At 32.2% G+C, this 20,451-nt stretch overlaps 1 protein-coding gene across 2 annotated transcripts; it reads right to left on the bottom strand.

Moving 5' to 3' along the window:
* Window positions 1-413: 413 nt before the first annotated feature.
* On the bottom strand, window positions 414-3,865 carry LOC8281227. Of its 2 annotated transcripts, XM_002516278.4 has the most exons (3): window positions 3,196-3,622; window positions 2,094-2,161; window positions 414-2,006 (listed from the first exon to the last, which is right to left on the bottom strand). In XM_002516278.4, exons 1-3 carry the CDS (start codon window positions 3,293-3,295, stop codon window positions 1,080-1,082), a joined length of 1,095 nt encoding a protein of 364 aa, XP_002516324.2. In that variant the 5' UTR covers window positions 3,296-3,622; the 3' UTR covers window positions 414-1,079. The 2 variants fall into 2 exon arrangements, 1 of the variants encoding a protein (XP_002516324.2); XR_007216835.1 differs by lacking the exon at window positions 2,094-2,161 and having other exon boundaries at window positions 1,846-2,006; window positions 3,196-3,865.
* Window positions 3,866-20,451: the final 16,586 nt, after the last annotated feature.

Raw genomic sequence — 20,451 nt, 5'->3', positions numbered from 1 at the left:
TTCGTTTTACTTTTCAGACAAGTTTAATCTAACACGCTTAACTTCTATTTGTAAAGAACTTAAATATAACAACTTGTAAAGTTCTTATATCTAATTAAATCAAAATTAAGTTTAGGAGATCAATTAAAAAAACATGACAAATTTAATAGTTCAATTACGTATTTTGTTTATTATAAATAATACTATTATTAAAAATATTAATTCTTTATTACTACGATTAGTGAAAGGATTAAAAATAACAACTTATAAAATTAAAAAAATCAAATTGAATCAAAATTATTTTAGAGGGTGAATTTCCTATAAAGTGGCAAAACCTATCCTTGCATAAAAGCTTCACAAAATCTTGATAATATTGTACGATATTGTTAACAAAATAAACGTTTACCCAAAAAAAAAAAAAAAAAGAGATGTCATTAAAAAAATAAATGTATTTCGAGATAGCCATCATGTTTAATAACTCGGTATAAATTCGACATCAATATACTGGTTAAAGCAACGCATCAAAAATAAGCAAAACGTACAAGTGAACTTCATCAGATTAAAACAAGATCAAAACCTCATGATTGAGAACCCAAAACAACATTGTTGAACTATGAACAATTTGGCCATTGCTTGCTGCTTCTCCATTGAAGTGCGAGAGCACGTGAGTGAAACCTTCTACAAAATTCATGGGCTTTACCTTTCCAAATAGAGCTCAACCCTGGCAAGTTGCTAATGCACACATAGATGATAACATTCATGTGCACATTGTTCACAAATCTCTAAGAGCTAGTTAACTGTATCATAGATTTCCTGAGCTGTTTAAACCTGCATCGTACTTCATCTAAATAATTCTGATATTTGCCACACACTTTTCTCTCTTAATCTTCTTTACTTTGTGAATGCAGCAGCTTCATGAATTCTGGTCTAGAAACTCACCAGATTCATTTTCCAAGATCAGAGAAAAAGAGACAAGTATTACCCGCCAAGCTCTCATCCAACCCCAATAAAGTAAGCTACTGTAATCAACGACAATTATGCAGTGATTTTTAAGCATGAACTTCTGGTAGCACTTCCAATAGGCATGACGCTTAAATTTACTAGTCATCATTGTCACTAATCTCAAACATTGACATTCTAGAGATGGATGACATGCTGGGAGAATCTCTGAATCTACAGAAAGAAATTATAGGGCTTTGCCTGTTTTCTGAGAGTCTGAGGTTATCTGCAGCAATCAGAATTCGTCTCCCAACTGCAGCAGTTCTTTCAAGTTTATTTCCTGAACTTCCAGGGTTATCAGTTGAACATGAGGCATGCATTGTCCTTGGAGGTGTTATAGTGGAAAACTGTGCAATGGAATAAGCTTGTGCAGCTGAGTAAATATCACCTCTTCTGCCCCTTGGTCGTTTCTCTAGCTCGCCCTCAATGGCTACGGATGTAATCTTAGAGCTTCGAGGATCGCAACATTTGCTCTCAGAATTCAACTCTGACAAGTTCCCATTGATGTCAACAATGCCTACTTCCTCTGACCTTTCTTGGGGAGTCTCCGCTAAAAGGATGGAAGAACCTATGACAGGTCTAACCTTATTTCTTGACATTTGAAAAACAACACTTTCATCAGCGGCAACACCTGCGTCTTCTTCATTCAAATTAAGGGATTCCTTAATGTCGTCCAATCTGTTTTCTATGAACTGAATCACACTCTTATTTTTCTTCCCGTTATAGGAAATGGAGGCAGTTTTCCAGAATTCGTTTGCAGGAGGTCTGACGCAGAGTAAGTCCCTAATCTTTTGCTTATATTTGTGTTTATTATTCTTCTTAGTGTTTGTAGCAGAGGGGGTGACAATGCTACCATCAGAAAAATGATTGTCACTCCTTGCAGCTACATCATGAGATGAACCTGGCTTATCCACATTACTTGAAGGTTGTACTTTCACATGAAGAAACCATGTTCCTTTGAGACCTTGGAAAGCATACTTTATAGGCAGAGACTCTGTCAGGTGGTAAAAACAGCTTTTTCGCCTCACCTGGTAAATGAAGGTAAAATGAATTATACTCTATAACGAACCCCACAATAGAATCGGAATTATTATATTTTATTTTTGGAACTATACCATTAACACATGCGCTTTGATTTCTCCCAGAGTTGGGAAAAAACTCGAGTGTTCTCTCTCAAGCTCTCCTACATAATGATTTGGTCATGAATTACTCATCTATCGAGTAGAGAAACGAAAAGTAAACAAAGGCAGCATCAAAGTTACATAGAATTTATACTCATGATCATCTAAAAAGTTGATTGACCAGCTTTTTGACAACTAAGCAAAAAACGAATGTGAGAATCTTTTACAACCAATCAGATGAAAACAAAAGCCTAATCAATCAGCAAGAAGAATATAGAAACCAATGAAGCAAGTATGATCTGTGATATGATAATAGAACCCAAAAGAATACATTAACAGGGTTTCCACCTGCATAGTTTGAAAATTCTGATGTAAAGTTGTAATGAATGCGTCTTTTCCAATTCCATAGGGTGGGACCAGATTTATTAAGTTGATCAGCACTGCATCCATTTAATATGCCTGCCATCTCTCAAATGTACTCAAGCGAACTGATCAAACATTTAGTCCTACCTAGCTGTGTTGGCTACATAAAAGTTCATTGGATCCTTTTGCTCCCAATTATTCACTATCTATAGATGAGTTTTTCTTTCTGACAACCAAATTATGTAGACTGAAAACGTATATCTTGTCTCAAAGACCAAGATAACATCCAATTCAGCAATCAAACTCTTCTCAGTTCATTAGTACAATCCAGACACCTTGTTGCTTTATGGAGCTAATACAGCAAAACCCCAGTTGTCAGTTCCATAACTAATTCTCAAGTAGATAAGACTTTGCAATACAAAATCCATGCTCATTTAACCTCATGCTTTCGAAGGATTGCAACTGCATTGAAATTGTCAGGTTTTGTCCATACAGAGGTCACTAACCTTGCAGTAATACCATAAAGTACTACGATTTCCTGAAAATCAAATATCTAAAAATTGAAATTTTGGTAACTGAATAATGGTGAGAATGCTAGAAATGACTAGTGATTAGCTTTTAAATTCTGAAAATACCCAAAAGAATCCATTACGTTATGTATAAAAAAGAAAAAAGAAAAAGGGCAATCAATCAGTAAAGTAATCAAAATAAATAGAAAAGAAAAGGTGATTACTCTTGAAATCAGCAGCAGTGATATCTGGAGAGACGGACACAGCAATGTGGGTGCCTATGTTTGTGTCTATGAAGACTAACACTTCTCCATCGGATTCCATTCACATAAATATGCATCAAGTAATTTATCAACAATAAGAAGTCGTGTAAACTTTTCAAGAACCAGGATTGACTGGAGTGGTCGAACATTCGGTCCTGTGTCGCCACTTGCCTCTTTGATTGGCAGTCAAAAAAGTCATCGGTCACCACAACAGTACCAATCAAACAGTCTCCGCCCGTATGTTAACCTGGTTAGGGATTGAGTTTCAAATTCTGGAGCTGAAGTTGTCAAACGGCTTAAGGGGCAAATTGCTCCCTCTACTTGGACTGAATGACCAGTTTATCTATTTCTAAATTTTCCGGTCCATTAAATCACATAGGGTAGCCCCGTCGGTAATAAATCTTTCCATTTTATATCACTTTAGTATCAATTTTTCCGATTTTTTTCTCTTTGGTATCTCACCCTTTATTTTTGTTTAGTACCGTTAAGATTTAGGCTAATTTTAGCTGATGTGGCAATCAGACATCCATGTAAGCTTGCCACATGCGTGCCACATAATATTTACTAGTTAACATCAACATTTACTTTTGTTTGACTTTTACTTTATTTATTTCTCTTTCCCTTAGCTTATTCTCTCCGCTTCTCGTTTTCCTCAAGCTTTTTCTACCATAGTCATTGATAAGCAGCGCTTCTTTTTAACCATTTTCTATCATTTTTCATCACTTTCTAGTTCTTCAAGTCTGAAGTAGACAATGACGTTTGATTGGTTTCAGAGGGAGGAAGGAGAAGAGAAACCTCAATACTGTAAGTTTTCAAAATAAAAATTTGAACTTTAAATAGTTATAACTGATTTAATTCGTTGTAATATGTAATTGAATATATGTTAATAAAGATGGTAACAATGGTTCTAGGTAGCAATTTTGTTTGTAACTACAGAAAAGATTAGTGATTTGAAGAAGTTTTAAAGCTCTGTCTATTGGTTGTTAATTATGTGTTTGTTCTATTATATTTCAGTGCTTAATGTAGAGTATTTTACTATTATATGGCATGTATTTGGGGTAGATGCTAAAGGCAAACCTAATATTTGTGATGTGAGTGAGATTGATTTTTGTTCATCTGATAAGATCTCAAAATTGGAAATAGATGCTATGCCAAGGGAATCAGGATTGGTACCTGAATATATTGTCATTCTGTGGAAGCATTCAAAGAAAAGCATGAATGATGGCTTGAAAAACCTAGAAATTGATAATGATGTGATTAAGATGTCCATGTTTGTTCATGAATCCAAGATAATCCATTTATATGCTAAATATAATGAAGATTTGATGCAAAAGGAGGTTGGGCAGAATATTGTAGATGTACCACCACAAGAGGAGTTGAGGCAGGATAGTTACTAATCTAAGTTACTAACCAATTATGTAAAAGGCCCACCTATTCTAGTCTAATTACATGTTATACTTTTTGGATTCCCGCCTTTAAGCCTAATGGACTACTTATTATGAGAAGGCTCATTCATTGCGATCTCAACCCTAACTAAGTCCAAACCCTAACTAAACATACCAAAGCCTACTAGTCTGATTGGATTTTAGGGTTTAGGCCTAGTTAAAGTGGATTAGCTTATTAGACTATCAAATTCATGTTGGATCAGTATTTTAGCCTAAGTCTATGTGTCCCATTTTTATTTATTAGTCACTTAATCATGTATTAGGTTAACATAGAATAAACTAAAAAATAAAGAAAATAAAGCAAAACATAAAACCCTAGCTATTACAACCTGCTTATAACTACGATTGCAAAACCGGAGAAAACTAATATTATAGAGAGGTTGAGAATACATTGAAATACGCCAAAAATATGAAAGAATAGTGTCCAGCTTGGTCAACTAATCGGCTATGTATGAAGAGCCGATCGACTCAATATAGAGCTAATTGGCTCTACATTGAGCCGATAGGCTCTAGAGTCTCAAGGTAAGTCTCTGTTGTTTTTCTTTGTTCGCCAGTACAACTCACATTCTAGAGCCAATTTTCACATGCACAGGTGTTAAAATTAATTAGAATGAGATAAAACAGATATAAATAACAAAATAAGTGTTATAGAAGCAAAAAAAAACCCTAAATCTCAAAAACTATCAGAAGGTTGTCAAAAAAAAAAAGAATAATGTTTTATTTAAGCTTAATTACATAGTCATATTAAGAAATAGATCTAAATATTAACCCTATAACATGTATCTTAATCAAATTTAAAGCCTAATTGGCAAAACATCAGATCTAAGAAAACCTAGTTCTTAATATCATATTCAAAATCCTATTGTTATGCATATTAATAAAGACCTAATATAACCATATTTATCAAAAATCAAAACAATAATCATGCTTCTAAGAAAAAATAATATAAAAAATAAAAGAAATGAAAAAATTGATTTTTATCACTAATGGAGATGTATGGTGGAAGAAGCCCTCAAGTTGTCACCGTGGATGTTAGATTTATGAGTCTCGAGCGATAAGAAGGCAGTTGAATTAAAAACTGGGTAGGAATCTAGTGCTGGATCTCGCTTTGTGAAATCCTTTGTCGATTGAAGAGAGGGGTTTCCAAATATGTTCTTTCTCAAGTGACTTATTTCCTAAAATCACTATTTCTTAAGTGGTGATATGCTATTTGTGTAGCCAAAATCTAAGGCAGTGAACCTATCGATGCAGACTAGCACAAATGGTGAGTATCAAGGTCGTATTCTCGGGAAAAGGTGATCCTAGAACTACTGCAGCGTTTTATGTTATCTAACCTTAACAAAATCGATGAAGTTATTATATTATGATTAAATATGAACAAACGATTAACTAAGTGTCAAATAATCTGAAAGGATTTAGGAAAACAATCGAAGGAAAAAAGCAAACCCTAGGGGACCTAAGCTAGTTGGATTTTAGTGAAGATAGAGATTATATTGATTACCAATTTCAATTACCCATGGACGAATTCTTAAATGAATTTGGTCTCCCTCTCGAAATAACCGAGTTCCCAAACCTAATAACCTAAAGTTGGAATCTCTTCCAAATGATCGATTATTCGATTAGCATTAAGCTTTAACCCGCCTCTATTAAGCTTTGTTAATTCTTAATCTAGCTAGTCAATTACCTTTATCTCTAAGTGATCATTAACCAGTTCTTGCTATTCAAATTTTCAATTACTAAATGAATTTCTCAATTACATAAAGCAATCTGAATACCACAACTCACAACGTCTCATGAATAAAGTGATTTCTCATTAATAATGAAAGCAAGAAGAGACAAGCATTAATAATTAAAATCTCATAAGCATTAAAATCAATCCAACAATATAGGAACCCCAATAGATTTGATAAATTTAGTTACTCATACTAATAAGCAACACAAAGTAAAGAATAGATTCAGAAAAGTAAATTGAAGGCATGTACACCCTTCTTTTTCAAGTTGGATGAAAAATCCTAAATTCCTAATTCAGAATGATAAATCCTAATTTGCCTCTTGAATGCTTCCAAATCTTGTCTTGATCTTCAATTTGATGTTAAAACAATTGTAATTCTTCCTCCAATAGATGAAATGGTCTTCTAAGATCGAGTATTAAAGTCTGGAAGAAGATGGCTTAAGCTTGTATGTGAAATCAAGTCAGAAAATTGAACCCTTATTCAGCAAATCGTTTTTACCTATATAAATGTCTCAGCACGACCGTGGTCAAGCCTGTGCTGATCAGCAAGGGCGGAGTCCAAGCCATGCTGGACCTCCGCGTTCTGCAACTCGCGACTTTCTACTGGCCATGCCCTAGCCGGTGCTGAGTCACCACGGGCCGTGGTGGAGGCCGCGGTGGCTTCGGAAATTGTGCCAAAATGGCACTCTTGAAGGGCAACTATTTGATGGTTCAGCACAGCCGGAATCCAGGCCGTGCTCAACCTTAGAATGCTAGTCCTTGCTCAATTTGATGGATTCTGGTCCGTAATTGCTCGTATTTCCCTCGATTACTGATAATGTCCCTCGATAATGACCTACAACATGAAAGGAACTAAAACACAGGTGATTCTAGTATAAAGTAATATAACTATGCATAAAAATATAAACAATTGGGCATATTTTCTTTTCTCTTTCTTTCTCAGTGTTTCTTTTCTCTTGATTTCACTTATGGTCGAATATCAATTCTTCCTTCCTCCTTTGAAACCTTAAACATCTCTTACTATTCATAGAGGTAGAATTTCAAAGAAAACCTTAGAGAAAGGGATAAATTTTAGGAAATATCGATAAATATCCTATTTATTTATATAATTGTCGAGAAAACAATGATTATCTTCAAAGAGACCTTCTAGAATTTGTATTTGGACGTAAAATCGCCCGAAAGAATAATGTCGGGAGTCAAAATTCAATCGCTTCTATAAAGAACTTATTAGCTGTCGACTCTACAGAGGAAGTTTTAAAATTTGCATTTTAGTCCCTGATTGTATAAAGATTATCATTTTGACCCTCAAACTTAATTTTTTCTGATAATTAGGTCCAAATTGATTTCAAAAAGATAATTCCAGCTGGACTAATGTTCACCCCAGCCTCGGAGTCTTCTGTCCTTACCTTCCGAGACTTGAGAAAAAAGCAACTCTCATCATAGGGTTTTCCGTTTTTTCCTCGATATATAGATCCGGAAAGAGGTCTTAACAAATCTCCTCCCCATCACAAGCCCAAGATCATTTTGGCAAGAAATTAGGGCAGCAAGCTTCCAGTCTATGCAATCGTGGTGCATCCAGTGAATCTAGAAGATGAGCTTGCCATTTTAAGACTGATTTTGTGAAAAGCAGTTAAGGATTGAGTGAGAAATCAAAGAAAGAGCAAAGAAAGCTTTAGAGAGAAAACTAAGAAAAATGGGTAAAATGGAGGAGATGTAGATATAAGCCTATATATATGTCTTAGGGAAGGAGCAAAAATGTCATTTAGGGCCCTGACCTGTCAAAATCAAGTTTTAGTCCAAGAAGTCAGTATAAGTCCTCATAAGAGATATATAGAAGGCCACCTTAAAGGGGATTTTCTGAGAAAATTACAAGTTTGGTCTTTGGCCCAGCAAAATTATATTTTAGTCCTTGGATGGGCCAAACACCAGTACAACATTCAGAAAGCATCAAAACAAATCAGATTGTGCCCCGAGGCGGAAAATCTCAAACTAAGTACCCGAAACTGAAAAATTATCAAATTGACCTGAAGTGGCAAATTGGTTCCTAGAATAGAAGATAGCTAGAGAGAAGTCTCTAAAATAACCAATTCAACAGGCATAGCTCACAATCTAATAGGCGTGGATCCTAAATCAATGGGCATAGTTCCTTGAAAAGCATGCGAAGTCCTCAATCTAAACAGGTGAAGTCCTCAACCCAAGTAGGCGAAGTCCTCAATCTAAGCAGGCGAAGTCCTTAACCTAAGCGAGGGTGGCCCCCACATCAAATCAGCGATCAAAGTTTGAGCTTACAAGGCGTGGCTACACAACTCACATATTCTTTTAATATATCCTAAATGTTTATGATTTGTCTCAATTTATTTAATGCATTTACATGCTTATAAATTTTGACAAACCGAAACAACTGTCAGCACCCCTTTTCTAGATCTAGATATCAACGGAAAGACATAAAACCCTATGATGAAAGTTATTGCCTTATTGGGTCTCGAAATATGAAGGATAGGTGAATCCGATGCTAGGGTTGACATTAATCCAATTGGAATTACCTTTTTAAAATCAATTTGGATTAAATTATTAAAAAAATAAATTTTGAGGGTCAAAACGACATTTTTCATAAGTTTAGGGACCTAATTATAAAGTTTTAAAACTTCCTCTACATAGAGCTAATTGAGTTTTTGCACTCTGACATCATTCTTCTTGATGATTGTACGTCCAGATACAGATTCTAGAAGATTTTCTTGACGATAATCATCATTTTTATTGATAACTAATTAAATTTTAAAAATAAATTTGTATGAAACCCTACCTCTATAAATAAAAAGGGGAATTAGGATTAGGGGAAATAAATGAAGAACTGAGATTTGGCAATAAATGATATCGATACTTTGAAAAGCATAGAGAGAAAATACATAGAGAAAAACTAGAGAGAAAAGAAAGAAAAAGACTATCGTTCTTATTTGACAACAGAAGACTCAAGCCATTAAGAAAGAATAATTTTTGGAAACAAGCCACTGAAGAAATAATCGTTTTTGGAAATCGATTTGTAAATCGCTCGGAGATTTCTCTACACTAGATTTAACACTAGATTCTTATCCAGTCTTTGACTCAACTGCATCCTCATCACCCGAGACTCATAGATCTATCAACTACAGTGATAACCTGAGGGTTCCTTCAATCATGTATCCGTCATCATACTAGAAATTGGTTCTTTCCTTTTTATTTCTTTTGTTATTTTCTTTTTGAAACATGATTAGGATTATGATTTATGATTTATGATCAATATGATTAGGTTATGGTTTTTGTGGATATGCATGATTATTGGGTTTTGAATATGATAATAAGAACTCTAGCATTTTGAAATATGATATTTTGCCAATTAGGATTTTGGATCTAATTAGAAACATGTCATAGGATGAATGTTTATATCTATTTTTCCATTATGATTAGGTAATTAAATATGTTTAATATGATCACATGATTGATTTTCCATTTATTTCATTATTGTACTTTCAATTTTGGAGTTTTTTTTATTAGTTTTAGGGTTTCTCGATCATCCAATTAATTCCTATTATTTTTACTTGGTTATTTCTTTCATTTTATTTCATATTCTAATTAATTTTACTATATGTGCATGTGAAATTCGGCTCTAAGGAGGAAAAAATGTACTTACGAATCGACAAAAACTAGCTTGGAACCTTAGAGTCAATCAGCTCAGTGCAGAGCTAATTGGCTCTACGTTGAGCTAATCGGCTATACATATGGAGCTTATCGATTGTTCAAGCCTAGCCTCCATTTTTTATTTTTTGAATGATTTTTGATGTATTCCGATATTCTGTATAGTTTTTAGGTCTTTTTCTTTCGTAATCGTAGTTGTAAGCCGAGTTATAATAATTAGGTTTTACTTTCTGCTTTTATTTTGTTTATTCTTGCTTATTACATGGCTAATTAAATATATGTTATATGATTGATTAATTAAAATTGACCATATATACTTAGGTTTAAAACTAAATCCGACATGAATATTGTAGTCTAATAGGCTATTCAACATTCAATGGACCTAAAACCTAAAATCGATGTAGACTTAGCGGGTCTTGGCATGTTTTAGTTAAGATTAGTCTTAATTAGAATTAGGATCACAATGAATGAGCCTTATCATAATAAGTAGTCCATTAGGTCTAAAGGCTGAAAATCAAAAGCATAACATGTAATTAGGCTAGACTAAGTGGGCTACATGTATAACTGACTAGTAAACTAGGCTAACCACTCTGATATGGGCTGGGCTTGAATATTAGGGCTAGACTTAGGTGATCATATGTGTTGTTCTTTGTATGCATATGTATAAATTGCATACGTTTATAGGGAATAATTTGTTAAACAATAAAATTAAAGATTAATATACACAAATAGGGAAGTTGGCTTCCGGATCCATTTGTGGATTTGTGGTGTAAGCTTCCTTATTGAATCTGAGAAACGCCACTCATTAGTAAAAGTGTCCCAGTGATTATCCGATGGCGACTCCCATCTCCATTCTAGTCCTAGTGATTGGTTAGCGTATTCTTAATTAGGTTGAAAAGCCTTGCAGTCAAAAGCATTTACCACGCACTCAATTCAATGATCAAGCAAACAAATAAGCAAGACGAATCTCTTTCTCTTTCTATACTACTTAATTACGAAATAAGGACTCAAGTATATAGAGGCAGGCGATGACCTTTAGTAAGCAAAAATAAAAAAATTTATTCATAAAAGCACTTTTTCTCCCCTATTGTGTTGTAGTAACTAAAGATACTTGGGTGCACACCCGAAACTGCTACCCACACATTGTGTTAATTCTCAAACTCAATAACTCGGTTTCTATTTGTGATTTTAGACCCATATCGTTATGCAATGTTATTTATAAGATTGTTGCAAACATTTTGACCAATAGATTGAAGTGTATCCTACTAGATATTATCTCTATGGAACCGTCAGCATTTGTTCCTAGGAGCTCTATGGTTGATAACATCATTGTGGCTTTTAAAACTGTGCATTATATGTGTCAGAAAACTAGAGGTTAAAATAGAGATGTAGCCTTTAAAATTGATATCCATAAAGCTTATGACCGTGTTAGATGGTCTTATTTTAAAGCTACAATGTAACAAATGGGTTTTGGCACAACTTGAGTTAGTTCGATTATGCAATGTATTACATTTAATAAATACGGTGTTCTTATTAATGTTGATGAAGTTGTCCTTTTTTTTCCTAAAACTGGGTTAAGGCAAGATTGTCACTTATCACCCTATCTTTTTATCTTGTGTGTTAAAGGGCTTTCGACACTAATAAAAAAAGGTTGAGATTCAAGGAGAGTTACACAGTAGTAAGATTGTTCAAGGTGCTCAATTTATTTCTCATTTATTATCTGATGATGATGTTTTTTTTTTTCCGTTTTTAAAGTTAATATGGATGAATGCCATGTGATAAATATTATTTCAACCAGATATAAGGACTTGGGTCAGGATGTGAATCTTCAAAAATTTGGCATTTTTTAGCTCTAACGTGGATAAGAATCTAAAGCATAATATTATGGGTACCCTTCAAGTTCTGACTCCTCTTAACATTAGTAGATACTTAGGGCTGCCATCCTTGATTGGTAGAAGAAAGTGAGTTATTTTTAGGTCTTGAAGACTGCTTGTGGCAAAAATTATTTGATTGGCATGGGAGATCTCTTTCCAAAGCGGGAAAAGATGTTCTTATTAAAGTGGTGGCCTAAGGTATTCATGCTTATAGTATGAGTGTCAATATTAAATTTTCTATCAAAATTTTGATGAGTCCGATGATGAGATATTTTAGTTGGTGGATGCTTATGGAAGAATGACTTAGTATGAAAACTCAAGAAAGTACCCCTGAGGACCAACCCTAAAGCTCCGAGCGGGAAAATGCTCGTTTTGCCCAAGCTGGCAAGCTGAGCTCGGCCTCCACTCACATAAGTTCAGGGCAAGCTTAGAGCCTCCTTAGTTGGGTAGTGACATGGTGCGATCCCATTCTTCCATTCGAACACCTAAAACTAATTCTAGCCCTTAACTTCCCTAAAAACCTAATCTTACCCATATACATTCAACATTTCCTTACTAAAAAACATTAATCTTCAATCTTACACACATACCCAAAAAGACTTAACCCTAGCCACCCTAATTTTCTTTCTTCTTTAACCTCCAAAACCCTAAAACACTAAATCTCCATTATTCTCAAGGTCCTAGGTAGTTTTCAATAGATTAAATACATTTCTCTTCATTTTTAAAAAGCATTTCTTTTAATTTTTGCATTCATTTATTTACAAATGATTTTGGCTTTGATATTTATAGCTAAAACAAGACAAAGAACCCTAAATGGATGTCTTTTGAGCTCTCTCATGTTTTGCTCTTTAATCCCCACTAAAACTCATTGAAAATGATTATTTTTACATTGATTACACTCATTTTATAACTTCCAAATTTCAACTAAATATGTGCACTCATTTGTAATTAAGGTAATTACTAGACTTATATTTCTCCCATTTGTCTTTTAAATTCTTCCCCTTTATCTTTTAAAGGTTTCAGGGATTGAATATGTACTCTTACTCCCCTTTAATCCTTGCACTACCTTTAAACTACCAGGGTTTTTGTAAATACTAAATTTTAATTTTCTCTCACTCCATTATCTCCATTATCTCTCCCCCTTTATTAATATTAAAAAGAAATAAAGGAATAATTAAAATAAGTTTCAAGATAGAGAGTAAGGCATAAATAAGAGATGATAAACAAAGATTTCATTAATCAAAGAAAGTGCAAACATGCAAGATTAAAACAAACATTACAAGGACCCAACAGAAAAATAGAATAAACTTAGAAAAGATAGAAGATGAAGAGAAACATGAAATGCATGTATGAATGGCTCTAAATATCTTGAGAACTACTAGACTCCTCTTCATTCTCCTTTTCTTCTTCTTCACTACTCTCATCCTCAAAATGTTACACTATGAGTTATTAGATGATCTGTATTAATTTATACATCACAATTGATGGCATACAATTATATCAAAGGTACTATTCAACTAATTAATGGTACAAGTAATCGCGGTATTATTAAAAAATAATCCAAACTGTTAGAATGAAACACTATGGTATGTAAATAAAAATTTAAGTGAAATTATAAAGCGAGTTTATAATGATGAGGTTCTCATTACATATGTTTATAAACTTTATTCATAATCGATCTTTGATCAAGAATTATATATTGAATTGTTGGGTATTGATCAAATGCTTAAGACTACCATAATATGTTATTAGTTACTTGTGAAGAAAGTAATATGTCTCATAAGGTTAAGGAAGAGGGACTCTGAGATAAGCATATGGGTGCTTGTTACAAGAACAAATTCAATGAACATGAGCCCACTAAGTAATCCATATGGAATTTACCCCAAATATCTATGCATAATACTCTTGTGATAATTATGGAAGATATGATTCTTAGACTTGAAATAACAATATATTATCTTATATGAGGATTACTATACTTTGATACTATCTTATATCCTCCTATCCACAGAGTGCTTAAGGAATAATCATTGGGTATAGTAAGCGTCATATGAAGATAATAAATTATCAATAAAGAATTTATTACCTAAGGTAAATATCATGGGACCTTAACCTAATGATTTTTTATATGCTTTAACATGGAAATTCTTGTCCAAGATTGTAGGAATGAAGATTATGAAATGTGTTTCATAGGTCTTTATTCAAGATGTTATTTGCAATTAACAAGAACAAATATGATTAGTTCAATTTTAGAGTTAACACTTGTATCCATACTCTATTAATCAATTAGGATAAAAGTACAATGAAAGAATTGAAATACATTATTAGATTATTCATGTAAAGGTTGATTTAAGCACTTTAATCATTTCTACACACTTAGGTGGTCATGATACATTGCTAGATGCCAATCTTGATCTTACTAACATGTTAGGGACCTTTTGGTCATACACAAATAGGCTTTAAGTGATGATTAAAATGAGGCTTAAGCTCAAATATATTGGATCTAATTAAAAGTTAATTAATTAAGAGCTACTAAGGCTTGCATAATGGGCCTACGATGGGTTTATTATCCATGGATTAGTTCTTATTTTAATTAAAGTCCATTTAGAAAAACAGAGCCTAACTTAAAGTAAACTAAGATTTTACAAAAATTCTAAACCTTTTGGACTTTAATTAAAAGGTTATATATAAATACAGAGATGTATGGGGTGGCATTGGTGGATTCCTTAATGAGAAAAATATTATTTTGGAAGCATTGCTAGGTGAATCATTTGCTAAGATCTAGCATTTAATCTCCTACATCTTTTCTCAATATCTAAAAGGTTGTTTTAAAGATCTTTACTTCGAAGCTTATGTGAATCACCAAAAGACGCTTGTTATTTAAGTAGCTTTAAAGTGCATCAATCATAAAGCAAAAAGCACTCCTTAGATTGGCTGAAAGTTTCCTTTATAAGCCTTCCCCATATTTTGCTTGTTTTGTGTTTATGACTACTTTACATCAATAAGATCCTTAGTAGGAATTGAATTTTTTTATATTTTACTTATGCTGCACCTTTTCTTATGTTTTATATTAATTTCCAACAGTGGTATCAGAGCCTCCATTGATTTATTTAGTATAAGCATGCAAATCTGGAATTTCTGGGCTGTTTAAAGATTTCATTGGTTTCTATAGCTATATGTTGAACTTTTAGGTGATTCTTATTGCATATGAACCCTAAGAGAATGAACTTATGATTTGGATGTTATTATAATTTTTAATTAATTATGATTTGGGTGTTAGGAGTCCATGCCTTGTGTATAGACAACCTTTGATGTGATCATCAACACCCAATCTCTCATCAAATTTGGATGGGCAAATTAAATGAAATAAATTTATGGTTACAAAAACTTTCTTAAATATTTGATACTCAAGATTCATTCAAAATAATTTGGAATTAGATTCTTAATAATCAAAGCAAAATAATACACAAACTACACATTCTAAGGATTTAGCATGTGTATGTATGTATGGATTTTGATTCGATTTGATTTTGGACAGTGTAGGTGGCAGTTTCAAGTATGCACCCAAGTACTTTTAACGACTACGACACTGCAAGGTTTTTCAACCTAATCGGGAATACGCTAACTAGTCATAGAAACTAGTTGATGGGAGTTGTCACCCGAATAACCGGGACAGTTTTACTAACGAATGATGTTTCTCGACTCCACAATGAAGCTTAAGCCGCAAATCTAGAGATGGATCCAGAAGCCAACTTCCTTATTTGTGCATATTTATCTTTAATTTTATTATTTAACATGCTATTTCTTATAAGTGTAGTATAATATATTTCTACACATCAAGCACTATAGCATGTAAGGTCAACCTAAGTCTAGCCTTAGCCCATCCATCAAAGTCATTTAAGGAAACTTACTAATTAATTACACTCAAGGCCCACCTAGTCGACTCCAATTACAAATTATACCTTAATTACCAAGACTTTAATCCTAGTTGACTATTTTTTATGAAGAGGCCCAATTCAATAACCCTAAATCTAATATAGTTCAATTTAACCTAACTAACCATGGCAAAGCCCATTAAATCTATATGGATTTTAAATTTAGAGTCCAGTTACCATCTTAATTAGGCTAATAGACTACATACAATTTTCATGCTATGTCCAATTTTAAGGCCTAAGTCTATTTGTTTAATTTTAATTAGGCAATCATGTTTTTGTTATCGTAGGACTCGTGTCTTAGTATCCTAGAATCATTAGGTTGTTTGTCTTAATTAAGACACAAGTTTGACTTTATATTTCATATTTGAATTTGTATCCTAAAGATAAATAAAATTAAAATTAAAAATATTTTTTAAAAAAATTAGTTATTAATTAAATCTAATTTAATTAATTTTAAACGACTTTTTTCAACTAAAATCAAATTTTGGTTTTGTAGTATAACTAGGATTAGTAAAATTTGTTTGATCAAAGGTTGACCTTATGTCTTAATTTTTTGTTGACTTAAAATTACACTGTAAAAGAAATTTAAATATAATTTAATTATTTTAATTCTCTATACCCCATTTAATCCTAATTGCATGCAATGATCAAATAACTTAAATTATGTTATCCCGATTCTTTTATATGCTTTATATAATTTGATTATATTTGGCATCATTGATGGTTATGGACCACAGAAGACCAATTTAATTGTATTGAATGGTTGATTGTTTTGATTTGATATTTTTAAAACAAGGATTGTGTTCCTTGCCTTTCTCTGAATTTCTTTAGGTTATAAAATTTATTTCTCATCTAACTCCCCTTGAATGCAACTCAAGATTTCTCTAAATCTCATGTAAAATGATTATATATTTCTAAAATAGTTAGATAGAATTTTATTTTGTAATCCGGAGCCAAATAGAGATGAAGGGAACATTGCTTCAAGACTTTGAAATAATGAAGGCAATATCTAGGTTTTGACCATCTAGTTATCTTCGATGGCTCGAGATAACTAGTTTAGTAAGTCCATAATCATCCATAGTAGTTTGACATACTTAGCTTATATTATGTATGTGATGTTTGAAATATGCATGATCATGCCAAAACATGAAACCATTATATTCAATATTTGCACATTTATGCCAAAGCATGAGACCTTATTCACCCTCATTTAATATTAAATGTTAAGAACATGATTAAGTTGCCTTCCATAATTAAAATAGGAATGAGAGTCTTGTTCATAGGTCAATTTGTTGAGAAAACTCAAGGTTGTCTGTTACATGGGTATATTCTCTATTTTAATTAATGGGCCTTACTTAACTATCTTATATACTTTGGATGCACAAAGCCTTAATTATATGAAGATAGAGGCATGAATTAGGTGAAACATAAGGTCATATATTAAAATAAATGAAACTGTAGCCCCACTAGGATAGCTCAATCGTTAGCATCTCGAATTAATAGCGAGGGCTATTAATTTGTATCATAAAATATTGAAAGCATAAGTAACTGGTTGCAAGACCTTTACTAGTTACTTGTATAAATTAACTTATATCCGTTTATATTTATATTGGAAGATTGTAAAAAAAGATGATAGGAAACATATCTTTGTGTAGTATCCTCGACACCAACAAGCTTATTGGGCTGAACTTTCTTGATTGACATCATAATGTGAGAGTTATTCTAAAACAAGAAAAGAAGCTCTATATACTAAACACACCTCTGTTGCCTCTCCCTATTGGAGATGCACCGGAGGAGGTTGTGTAAGAGTATAAAAGGCATCAAGAGGACGAAGACCACCTTGTTTCTCTGATGTTAGGAAGTATGAATTATGAACTACAAAGACAATATAAGAATATGGATGCTCAAACCATAATCTTACATTTGAAGGAAGTGTTTGATGAGCAATCAAGGACTAAAAGGTATGAGACTTTAAAGGAATTATTCCGATGCAAGATGGCTGAAGGTGCATCTGTGAGTGCACATGGACTAAAGATGTTTGGATATATTGAATATTTAGGGCATCTTGGTATTGTGATGGACCATGGATTAAGTATAAACTTAATTTTGCAATCTCTACCTAACAATTATAGACAGTTTGTTATGAACTTTCGTATGAATAAGTTAGATACTTTGTTACCTGAACTTATTAAATATACTAAAGACTGCGGAGAGCACCATAAATAAGGAAAAGGGAGATGTTCTAATGATAGAATTTTCTAAGGCTGCTAAGAGTAAGTCTAAAAAGAAAAAAAAAAAGCTCAAAAGTCTAAGAAAGCCTTAAAGGCTAATTAGAGGCGTCAACAAGGATAAATTAAAATGTCCTATTGTGGGAAGGAAGGACATTTGAGAAGGAACTGTAAGATTTATCTCACTGTTTTGAATGATAAGAAGCAAGAATAAGCTTCTAATTCTGAAAAGAAGGAATAAACTAGCTTGAAGGCAATTATTGTCATTTAGTTTGGTTATTAGGTTTTAATTTTTTATTAGAATTTTAATAATTGTTATTTGAATCTTTTCTAGAAAAATCATTGTTATTATCTCATTTAATTATATTAGGTATTGTTTCTTTATTTAGTTAAATGATTTATGTTTCTATAATATCATACACAAGCTTGTATGGAAATAAGAAAATAAAACCCGGTTACGAAAAATCTAAAGTAATCTTAAATTGGCATAAGGGTTATATTATTGATATTAAGACAAATAAGTAGCATCAACAAGTTATGTAACTTATAAATCATATCATATCAATATTATAATCAAATTTTCTTTGAGAAAGATACATATGTCAAATTTCTAAGCTATACATTGGATGTATGCTTGTTTTAGGAAAATTCATGCTAAAGTATCATATCAAGATTAGATCATGATATGAAACACTTGGATCATCACTAGAATATCAATAAGATGATGAAACCTAACTTTGTAAGACATAGTTAGATCAATAAACAATGTTGTAAGACTTTCCATAGGATGTATACTCTTATAACTATTAACTCCAATATGTTCAATTTATGATATGATCATAATATATTCTATATAGGATATAGACTAGTTTGTGATGTTTAACATAAACATGCACAATTAGATAAAGCAAAAAAGGTTGATCTAAATAAATGTAGATTTGTAAGATATCTAAAAGGGGATATCAACACTATCATACTCTTGAAACAAAAGCGTTTGTCTAGGATATATTATCCTTCCAGAAAAAAAAAATTCTTAAAGAAGCAGTAGGAGTTTGATAGATCTTGATAAAGATCAAGATAAATAACTAATATTGAAATGGAACAAAGCTTGAAGGTGCTTAGCATAAGATACATAACCTTAAGCTAATCACATATACTATTTAAGCATGTAGTAGGGTACAATATATTTATAAGAAATAGAGATCTCTTATGAAATATGAAATAATAAATCTCATTATTAATGAGACTGCTACATTAAGAACTAATATTTGACATTAATTCTTAGAGTTGGAATCAAGCCATAAAATTCTATTGTGGATACATATTATTTAACCAAGTGAAGACTATGGTGGTCTCGTCTAAATAGATAAGATCCATTAAGGTGTAAGTGATTTTTTTAGAGAAACTAATATAAAAGTCTTTGCATAAAGATTAAGCAGAGAAAAGTTAATAAGTTACATACTTAATCAAAGGGTTTATTAGTAATGTATTTATAAGCATCAATTCATATAAAATATAAAAATGTATATGTAGGAGTTAATGGGAGTATAATAATATTTTCTAATATTATATGTTATGGACATATAGATAAAGAGAAAGTGACAAATTTTTTTTATGAGTTTACCAAGACTTATAAATCCATAAAGAGTTAGAACATGCAGTTTACTTTTTGGGATTAAGATCTATAGAGATAGATGCTTTAAACTATAAAAATGTTCTAAACTTCTAAGTACATAGACATATATGTTAAAAGAGTTTAACATGGAAGAATTAAAGAATGATTCTTAGCGATGTCTCATGACATATCTCTTTCCAAATATATGTGCTATAAACACTAATTGAGAAAGAGGTCATTCTAGAATGATTTATGCTAAAGTATAATATTTTATTATGTACATATGTCATGTTATGTACTAGACTTTATGGTTATTCTAGATCTTGATTATGAATCACATAGAATAAACTCACAAGGTAGATTCAGTTCATCTTTAAAAAGAAAGCATGAGTTTTGGAAAGAGTTCCAAAAGGTCAGAATTCTTACAACTTAAGCTCAATAGATCTCATTATTTTTAAGGCAATATATGAGAGGTATTTGGATCCTAACTATTCTTTTTTAAGAATAAGGTGTGGTTCTTAAGTATTATTGATCTAAAGACTTAGATAGACTATAGAGCCATTTTCGAAGAACCAAGGTCTTATATGCAATCCAAAATATTGTATTGGAGTATTACCAATAAATTACTTATTAGTAGAATATAAAGATAAAATAAATACTCATTAAGGATAACAAAGTTGATCCTCCAATAAAGCAATTTGACCTAGTAAGAACAT

The sequence above is a fragment of the Ricinus communis genome, chromosome 7 (genome assembly GCF_019578655.1).
Source record: "Ricinus communis isolate WT05 ecotype wild-type chromosome 7, ASM1957865v1, whole genome shotgun sequence".
NCBI classification, from domain to species: Eukaryota; Viridiplantae; Streptophyta; class Magnoliopsida; order Malpighiales; family Euphorbiaceae; genus Ricinus; species Ricinus communis.
Note: the sequence above shows the minus strand (reverse complement) of the source record. Positions and strands in the feature narration are given on the sequence as shown.

Coding starts and splice junctions, on each gene's coding strand:
- LOC8281227 (XM_002516278.4), bottom strand. CDS start 3,295: ATGGAATCCGATGGAGAAGTGTTAGTCTTCATAGACACAAACATAGGC. Junction 2,162..3,195: donor CACTGCTGCTGATTTCAAGA/GTAATCACCTTT, acceptor ATCATTATGTAG/GAGAGCTTGAGAGAGAACAC. Junction 2,007..2,093: donor TCAAAGCGCATGTGTTAATG/GTATAGTTCCAA, acceptor TTCATTTACCAG/GTGAGGCGAAAAAGCTGTTT.